This window comes from Oncorhynchus mykiss, chromosome 9 (assembly GCF_057628025.1).
Source record: "Oncorhynchus mykiss isolate SJ-2025 chromosome 9, ASM5762802v1, whole genome shotgun sequence".
Lineage (NCBI taxonomy): Eukaryota > Metazoa > Chordata > Actinopteri > Salmoniformes > Salmonidae > Oncorhynchus > Oncorhynchus mykiss.
In genome coordinates, this window is record NC_143030.1 from 10,874,593 (window position 1) to 10,884,592 (window position 10,000).

General features: G+C 53.5%; 1 protein-coding gene across 1 annotated transcript in view; it reads right to left on the bottom strand.

The window, feature by feature from the left end:
- Nucleotides 1–10,000, bottom strand: part of mark2b (MAP/microtubule affinity-regulating kinase 2b) — a 91,002-nt gene that overhangs the window by 32,250 nt on the left and 48,752 nt on the right. The window contains 2 exon segments of the mRNA XM_090183407.1: nucleotides 3,364–3,525; nucleotides 7,871–7,956. Of these exon segments, the coding sequence (XP_090039533.1) occupies nucleotides 3,364–3,525; nucleotides 7,871–7,956 (248 nt within the window).

Sequence of the window (10,000 nt, forward strand, 5' to 3'; positions counted from 1 at the left end):
CAGATTTTGCATTTTCGTAGCAGGCTAGGAGAACTTCCGCAGTAGGTTGACAAAAGCGGGATCCCTTCTAGCCATGACTATCACTAGGTGACCAGAACTGTCAATCAAATAATCTCGAGCTGCCTGCGCGCAGACCACTCTCTCCTAAAACAATAAGTATGTAAATGTGTTTACCAAGACATTTAGAAGAAAACAAATCCTCTGCTAGGAATCGACTCCTAAGATTCAGTATTTTTGGAATGGATGAGACTGATTAGTTGCTGTACTTCGAGAACACAACAACAACAACAACAACAACAACAAAAAGAACAACAACAACAAAAAGAACAACAACAACAACAACAACAACAAAAAGAACAACAACAACAACAACAACAAAAAGAACAACAACAACAACAACAAAAAGAACAACAACAAAAAGAACAACAACAACAACAACAAAAAGAACAACAACAACAAAAAGAACAACAACAAAAAGAACAACAACAAAAAGAACAACAACAACAACAACAAAAAGAACAACAACAAAAAGAACAACAACAACAACAACAAAAAGAACAACAACAACAAAAAGAACAACAACAACAAAAAGAACAACAACAACAAAAAGAACAACAACAAAAATAACAACAACAAAAATAACAACAACAACAACAACAAAAAGAACAACAACAACAAAAAGAACAACAACAACAAAAATAACAACAACAAAAAGAACAACAACAAAAAAAGTTTCCATTAGGGATTTTTCTTAACGTTAAGCATCCCAATTTCGTTTAAACTTACTTACAACCCTACTTCAAACCTCTTGTCAATAATTTGCAAATCCATTCTTGGATGCCATTATAAGACATTGTCTGAATCACTAAATGGACTGTCGCTCCCCAAAAGAAGACAACCGCATTGGTACCAATTTATTTCTAAAATGTATCAACTTTAAAATGTCCCTGTATATATAAATTAAGGAACACCTAACGTTACAAGACTCACGCTACTCCTTTCAGCAACACAGCAGCAATTACAAACTGACTGGAATAAAGGGGCATTAAAAAACAAATCACACAGTGAACTTAAGAAATACGTTTTTTTTCAAATGTTCAGAACATACTGTAAGCTAATAGAAACATCACCATGTTTAAGATATTAGTAAATATGTATATATTATTTCGGTACTTAGTTGTATTAGTAGTTGTAGCAGAGGTTCAAATGTATATTTGGACACTTGAAAAAGAGATTTCATTCTTCAAAATGTCAAATAAGATAAACGCTACGGTACGCCTGGGTCAATCCGGCGTTGGGTGAGAGGACAGATATTACACCATGGACACATGGATCATTCAGTCAGAAAACTCCCTCCCTTCACTCTCTCAGGCTCTCTCTCAATCATATTGTCTCAATTGCTTGCATCCTATCTCCTCGTCTTCTTCTGAAAACCCAATGGAGAAGAAGGTCAGAAGGGGTGGGGACCTTCTCCAATATGGTGGAGGAGGCGAGGAATCACCAAAAGACAAATTGAGAAAGAGCACACCAAGGGTTTATACATTTCCTACTGTCCCTCCCTCTCTCTCCACTGTCCCTCCCTCCCTCTCCACTGTCCCTCCCTCTCTCTCCACTGTCCCTCCCTCCCTCTCTCTCCACTGTCCCTCCCTCTCTCTCTCTCCACTGTCCCTCCCTCTCTCTCTCTCCACTGTCCCTCCCTCCCTCTCTCTCCACTGTCCCTCCCACCCTCTCTCTCCACTGTCCCTCCCTCCCTCTCTCTCCACTGTCCCTCCCTCCCTCTCTCTCCACTGTCCCTCCCTCCCTCTCTCTCCACTGTCCCTCCCTCCCTCTCTCTCCACTGTCCCACCGTCCCTCTCTCTCCACTGTCCCTCCCTCCCTCTCTCTCCACTGTCCCACCCTCCCTCTCTCTCCACTGTCCCTCCCTCCCTCTCTCTCCACTGTCCCTCCCTCCCTCTCTCTCCACTGTCCCTCCCTCCCTCTCTCTCCACTGTCCCTCCCTCCCCACCTTCCCACTGTCCCTCCCTCCCTCCCTCCCTACTGTCCCACCCTCTCTCTCCACTGTCCCACCCTCCCTCTCTCTCCACTGTCCCTCCCTCCCTCTCTCTCCACTGTCCCTCCCTCCCTCTCTCTCCACTGTCCCTCCCTCCCTCTCTCTCCACTGTCCCTCCCTCCCCACCTTCCCACTGTCCCTCCCTCCCTCCCTACTGTCCCTCCCTCTCTCTCCACTGTCCCTCCCTCCCTCTCTCTCCACTGTCCCTCCCTCCCCACCTTCCCACTGTCCCTCCCTCCCTCCCTCCCTCCCTACTGTCCCTCCCTCCCTACTGTCCCTCCCTCCCTCCCTACTGTCCCTCCCTCTCTCTCCACCGTCCCTCCCTCCCTCTCTCTCCACTGCCCCTCCCTCCCCACCTTCCCACTGTCCCTCTCTTTCCTTCCCACTGTCCCTCTCTCTCTCTCCACTGTCCCTCCCTCCCCACCTTCCCACTGTCCCTCTCTCTCTCTCTCCACTGTCCGTCCCTCCCCACCTTCCCACTGTCCCTCCCACCTTCCCACTGTCCCTCTCTCTCCACTGTCCCTCCCTCCCCACCTTCCCACTGTCCCTCTCTCTCTCCACTGTCCCTCCCTCCCCACCTTCCCACTGTCCCTCCCCACTTTCCCACTGTCCCTCCCTCCCCACCTTCCTCTGTCCCTCTCTCTCTCCACTGTCCCTCCCTCCCCACCTTCCCACTGTCCCTCCCCACTTTCCCACTGTCCCTCCCCACTTTCCCACTGTCCCTCCCCACTTTCCCACTGTCCCTCCCTCCCCACCTTCCCTCCCACTGCTCTCCACTGTCCCTCCCCACTTTCCCACTGTCCCTCCCTCTCTCTCCACTGTCTGTCCCTCCCTCCCCACTGTCCCCCCCTCCTTCTTCACTGTCCCTCCCCACTTTCCCACTGTCCCTCCCTCCTTCTCCACTGTCCCTCCCTCCTTCTCCACTGTCCCTCCTTCTCCACTGTTCCTCCCTCCTTCTCCACTGTCCCTCCCTCCTTCTCCACTGTCCCTCCCTCCCTCTCCACTGTCCCTCCCTCCCTCTCCACTGTCCCTCCCTCCCTCTCCACTGTCCCTCCCCACTGTCTGTCCGTCCCTCCCCACTGTCCGTCCGTCCCTCTCCACTGTCCGTCCATCCCTCCCACTCTTTCCTCTGTCCGTCCCTCCCTCCCTCTCTTTCCTCTCCTCTGTCCATCTCTCCACTCTTCCTGCTTCTGAAAAACCATCCTCAATTTCTCTTTCCATCCCCCTCGCTCTCCCTCCCTCTCTAACTCCAGACCCGGGGTTTCAGGGAGGGGGTCTAGCAGGGTGTAGTAAGGGGGTTAGAGGCCACTTGCCTGGGCCGGTGGTGCAGTGCGTGGAAGTCAGGGCCGGGAGGCGGACAGGGGTGGTTGGAGGTGGATAGGGACTTGTGTTGGCGGGGACGGGAGGAAGAGGAGGAAGAGGAGAGGATGGCAGCAGCAGACGAGGTGGAGGCTCGGGACCCGGGGGTGTTCAGGCTGGTAGGGGGAGGGGAGCGCCCGCCCGACACACACACACACACACATGCATGACAGGAGTGTGTGAGGGCGGACAGGGCGTGGATGGGATAAGCATGGTTAGGAGCAGCAAAACATAACACTTTCAGCATAGGGGAGGGAGAGAAGGGGAGGGAGAGAAGGGGAGGGAGAGAAGGTGAGGGAGAGAAGGTGAGGGAGAGAAGGGGAGGGAGAGAAGGGGAGGGAGAGAAGGGGAGGGAGAGCGGTGGGAAGGAGAGGAGAGCGAGGAAGAGAGAGGAGAAAGGGAGGGAGGAGGGGAGAGGACAGGAGTAAAAGAGTAGAAATAGACTAACAAATACAGGGGAGCAGAAGTAGAGAGTTGTTGACAAGAGCTTAAACACAAACACACACACACACACACACAGAGAGAGAAAGAGAGGAGGTTTAATGGAGGTCAAAGCAACAGACTGCTGATTACATAGTGACAGAACAGCCATACATAGCCAAAAGAAGAGGACAGACAGACAGACAGACAGACAGACATTAGCTTGTGGTGGGAAAATAACTGTTTATTCAGGCTGAGGACTGGAGGTTGTGTGTGTGAAGACTACTAGAGGCAGTCTGCAGATCTTTACAACGCCACAGTTAATATTCCATCACTAATCCCTTTATACAGAGAGAGAGAGAGAGACACACACAGACAGACAGAGAGATGGGAGGGGGAGGGAGGGAGAGAGGGGGAGAGGGAGGGAGGGAGAGACACACAGACAGACAGAGAGATGGGAGGGGGAGAGGGAGGGAGGGGGGAGAGAGAGGGAGGGGGGGGGGGAGTGGGGAAGAGGGAGAAGAGAGGGAGGGGAGAGGGACAGGGAGGGAGGGAGTGGGGAAGGGAGGGGGGGAGTGGGGAAGGGAGGACAACTCCACACTGTATTTAGGTTAATGACATGACATGGGATGTGTCCAAAACGCCACCCTAATCCTACTACTTTAGACCAGGGCCCACTATACAGCGGGTCGGGTGCCGTTTGGGACACACCCACGTATCAAATCAACATCGAAAAAGTCACTTAAATCGCTTTAAGTCTAATGACACCTTATTCCCTATATAGTGCACTACTATAGACCATGAGCCATGGAGGGTTAGTGCTCCATGAAGGGTTAGTGCTCCGTGGAGGGTTAGGGTTAGTGCTCCATGGAGGGTTAGGGTTAGTGCTCCATGGAGGGTTAGTGCTCCACGGAGGGTTAGTGCTCCACGGAGGGTTAGGGTCAGTGCTCCATGGAGGGTTAGTGCTCCATGGAGGGTTAGGGTTAGTGCTCCATGGAGGGTTAGGGTTAGTGTTCCATGGAGGGTTAGTGCTCCATGGGTTAGTGCTCCATGGAGGGTTAGTGCCCCATGGAGGGTCAATGCCCCATTGAGGGTTAGGGTTAGTGCTCCATGGAGGGTTAGTGTTAGTGCTCCATGGAGGGTTAGTGCTCCATGGAGGGTTAGTGTTAGTGCTCCATGGAGGGTTAGTGCTCCATGGAGGGTTAGTGCTCCATGGAGGATTAGGGTTAGTGCTCCATGGAGGGTTAGTGCTCCATGGAGGATTAGTGCTCCATGAAGGGTTAGTGTTAGTGCTCCATGGAGGGTTAGTGCTCCATGAAGGGTTAGTGTTAGTGCTCCATGGAGGGTTAGTGCTCCATGAAGGGTTAGTGTTAGTGCTCCATGGAGGGTTAGTGCTCCATGGAGGGTTAGTGCTCCATGAAGGGTTAGTGTTAGTGCTCCATGGAGGGTTAGTGCTCCATGGAGAGTTAGTGCTCCATGAAGGGTTAGTGTTAGTGCTCCATGGAGGGTTAGTGCTCCATGGAGGGTTAGTGCTCCATGGAGGGTTAGTGCTCCTGGTCATAAGTAGTGTACTACAGAGGGAATAAGGTTTCATTTAAATGATGAAGCATGATAACCAGGGCGGAGAGCACTTCCACATTAGGTGAAACATACAATTCATAGATTTACACTCAAAACATTGTATAAGAATCATTTTAAAACGTGTCTGTTTAAGATGATCATTTATTAACACCGACGTCAATATGAAGTAAACTATTCAAAATAATGTGATTTCATTTTTATGATTCCAATGGGCAGAATTCACTGACTCAAACTCCAACCGTGGTTAATCCATAGTGGACACATACAGCCTATGGCAGGTTGAAGTGTGTGTGTGTGTGTGTGTGTATGTGTCTGTGTGTGTGTGCGTGCATCTGTTTTAGCGAGAGAAGAGAACTGACAGTCGGAACGGTAGAGAGACAGCAGAGTACCGGCAGGGAGAGACAGTAGAGTACCGGCAGGGAGAGACAGTAGAGTACCGGCAGGGAGAGACAGTAGAGTACCGGCAGGGAGAGACAGTAGAGTACCGGCAGGGAGAGACAGTAGGGTACCGGCAGGGAGAGACAGTAGGGTACCAGCAGGGAGAGACAGTAGGGTACCGGCAGGGAGAGACAGTAGAGTACCGGCAGGGAGAGACAGTAGGGTACGGGCAGGGAGGGACAGTAGAGTACCGGCAGGGAGAGACAGTAGGGTACGGGCAGGGAGGGACAGTAGAGTACCGGCAGGGAGAGACAGTAGAGTACCGGCAGGGAGGGACAGTAGAGTACCGGCAGGGAGGGACAGTAGAGTGCCGGCAGGGAGAGACAGTAGAGTACCGGCAGGGAGAGACAGTAGAGTACCGGCAGGGAGAGACAGTAGGGTACGGGCAGGGAGGGACAGTAGAGTACCGGCAGGGAGAGACAGCAGGGTACCGGCAGGGAGAGACATCAGGGTACCGGCAGGGAGAGACAGCAGGGTACCGGCAGGGAGAGACAGCAGAGTACCGGCAGGGAGAGACAGTAGAGTACCGGCAGGGAGAGACAGTAGAGTACCGGCAGGGAGAGACAGCAGGGTACCGGCAGGGAGAGACAGCAGAGTACCGGCAGGGAGAGACAGTAGGGTACCGGCAGGGAGAGACAGCAGGGTACCGGCAGGGAGAGACAGCAGGGTACCGGCAGGGAGAGACAGCAGAGTACCGGCAGGGAGAGACAGCAGAGTACCGGCAGGGAGAGACAGCAGAGTACCGGCAGGGAGAGACAGTAGAGTACCGGCAGGGAGAGACAGCAGGGTACCGGCAGGGAGAGACAGTAGGGTACCGGCAGGGAGAGACAGCAGGGTACCGGCAGGGAGAGACAGCAGGGTACCGGCAGGGAGAGACAGCAGAGTACCGGCAGGGAGAGACAGCAGAGTACCGGCAGGGAGAGACAGCAGAGTACCGGCAGGGAGAGACAGCAGGGTACCGGCAGGGAGAGACAGTAGGGTACCGGCAGGGAGAGACAGCAGAGTACCGGCAGGGAAAGACAGTAGGGTACCGGCAGGGAGAGACAGTAGGGTACCGGCAGGGAGAGACAGCAGGGTACCGGCAGGGTGAGACAGCAGGGTACCGGCAGGGAGAGACAGTAGGGTACAGGCAGGGAGGGACAGTAGAGTACCGGCAGGGAGAGACAGTAGGGTACCGGCAGGGAGAGACAGTAGAGTACCGGCTGGGAGAGACAGTAGGGTACCGGCAGGGAGAGACAGTAGAGTACCGGCAGGGAGAGACAGTAGAGTACCGGCTGGGAGAGACAGTAGGGTACCGGCAGGGAGAGACAGTAGGGTACCGGCAGGGAGAGACAGTAGAGTACCGGCAGGGAGAGACAGTAGGGTACCGGCAGGGAGAGACAGTAGGGTACCGGCAGGGAGAGATAGTAGGGTACCGGCAGGGAGAGACAGTAGAGTACCGGCAGGGAGAGACAGTAGGGTACCGGCAGGGAGAGACAGCAGGGTACCGGCAGGGAGAGACAGTAGAGTACCGGCAGGGAGGGACAGTAGGGTACCGGCAGGGAGAGACAGTAGGGTACCGGCAGGGAGAGACAGCAGGGTACCGGCTGGGAGAGACAGTGTTTATTCTTAAAGATACAGGTAGAAGTGAAGGGAGGAAGAGAAGGGCATGTGTGTGTGTCTGTGTCTGTGTGTGTGTGTCCATCTCTGCGTGTGTCAACCAGCCTGTCGTGTAGCCAGTAATCGTAGTCTACTAATCTTCGTCCAGCGATGGATGATTTTCACGCCCAGGAAGGCTGACCATCCCTTGGGAACAGCTGCATGCCGGCCTGGGCCAACTGGCAAGGAATGGCAGCCAGAGCCAAGCTCTCTCTGTGTGTGTGTGTGTGTGTCTGTGTCTGTGTGTGTGTGTATGTGTGCGTGTGTGTGTGTGTGTGTAGAGTCAGTATGAATGTGTGTGTGTGTGTAGAGTCAGTATGAATGTGTGTGTGTGTGTAGAGTCAGTATGAATGTGTGTGTGTGTGTGTGTGTGTGTGTGTGTACCTGTCCTTGCCGTTCTGTACCCCCTGGTCCAGCGAAGCTCTCTCAGTGAGAGGAGAGTTTCTGCTGCGACCCGACAATATGCTATTCTGTAGAGAGAGAGAGAGAGGCGAGAGAGAGATCGAGGGGGGAGAGAGAGAGATCGAGGGGGGAGAGAGAGAGATCGAGGGGGGAGAGAGAGATTGAGGGGGAGAGAGAGGCGAGAGAGAGAGATCGAGGGGGGAGAGAGAGAGATCGAGGGGGGAGAGAGAGATTGAGGGGGAGAGAGAGGCGAGAGAGAGAGATCGAGGGGGGAGAGAGAGATTGAGGGGGAGAGAGAGGCGAGAGAGAGAGATCGAGGGGGGAGAGAGAGAGATCGAGGGGGGAGAGAGAGAGGCGCGAGAGAGAGATTGAGGGGGGAGAGAGAGAGATCGAGGGGCGAGAGAGAGAGATCGAGGGGGGAGAGAGAGAGATCGAGGGGGGAGAGAGAGAGATCGAGGGGGGAGAGAGAGAGATCGAGGGGGGAGAGAGAGAGAGATCGAGGGGGGAGAGAGAGAGATCGAGGGGGGAGAGAGAGAGGGGGAGAGGCGAGAGAGGAGGGGGGCAAGAGGACAGGGTATAATTGTGGTATAGAACAATGTCATCAACACATGAATCTAAACCATGCACTCATAACTCGACTGTGGAGTGGAGTGGTGTAGAGTGGTGGAGTGGTGTGGTGTGGTGTAGAGTGGTGTGTGGAGTGGTGTAGACTGGTGGAGTGGTGTGGTGTGGTGTAGAGTGGTGTAGAGTGGTGTGTGGAGTGGTGTAGAGTGGTGTGTGGAGTGGTGTAGAGTGGAGTAGTGTGTGTGGAGTGGTGTGGTGTGTGTGGAGTGGTGTAGAGTGGTGTGTGTGGTGTGGTGTAGAGTGGTGGAGTGGTGTGGTGTAGAGTGGTGTGTGGAGTGGTGTAGAGTGGTGTGTGTGGTGTGGTGTAGAGTGGTGGAGTGGTGTGGTGTAGTGGTGTGGTGTAGAGTGGTGTAGAGTGGTGTGTGGAGTGGTGTAGAGTGGTGTGGTGTGTGTGGAGTGGAGTAGTGTGTGTGGAGTGGTGTGGTGTGTGTGGAGTGGTGTAGAGTGGTGTGTGTGGTGTGGTGTGTGTGGAGTGGTGTAGAGTGGTGTGGAGTGGAGTAGTGTGTGTGGAGTGGAGTAGTGTGTGTGGAGTGGAGTAGTGTGTGTGGAGTGGTGTGGTGTGTGTGGAGTGGTGTGTGGTGTGGTGTGTGTGGAGTGGTGTGTGGTGTGGTGTAGAGTGGTGAAGAGTGGTGTGGTGAAGAGTGGTGTGTGTGGAGTGGTGTAGAGTGGTGTAGAGTGGTGAGGAGTGGAGTGGTGAAGAGTGGAGTGGTGAAGAGTGGTGTGGTGAAGAGTGGTGTGGTGAAGAGTGGTGTGGTGAAGAGTGGTGTGGTGAAGAGTGGTGTGGAGTGGAGTGGTGTAGAGTGGAGTGGTGTAGAGTGGAGTGGAGTGGTGTGGAGTGGTGTGTGTGGTGTGGTGAAGAGTGGTGTGGTGAAGAGTGGTGTGGTGAAGAGTGGTGTGGTGAAGAGTGGTGTAGAGTGGAGTGGAGTGGTGTAGAGTAGAGTGGTGTAGAGTAGAGTGGTGTAGAGTAGAGTGGTGTGTGTGGAGTGGTGTGTGTAGAGTGGTGTGGAGTGGTGTGTGTGGAGTGGTGTGTGTGGAGTGGTGTGTGTGGAGTGGTGTGTGTGGAGTGATGTGTGTGGAGTTATGTGGTGTAGAGTGGTGTGGTGTAGAGTGGTGTGGTGTAGAGTGGTGTGGTGTAGAGTGGTGTAGAGTGGTGTAGAGTAGAGTGGTGTAGAGTAGAGTGGTGTAGAGTGGTGTGTGTAGAGTAGAGTGGTGTAGAGTAGAGTGGTGTGGTGTAGAGTAGAGTGGTGTGTGTGGAGTGGTGTGTGTGGAGTGGTGTGTGTGGAGTGGTGTAGAGTAGAGTGGTGTAGAGTAGAGTGGTGTGTGTGGAGTGGTGTAGAGTAGAGTGGTGTAGAGTAGAGTGGTGTGTGTGGAGTGGTGTGTGTGGAGTGGTGTGTGTGGAGTGATGTGGTGTAGAGTGGTGTAGAGTAGAGTGGTGTAGAGTAGAGTGGTGTAGAGTAGAGTGGTGTAGAGTAGAGTGGTGTAGAGTGG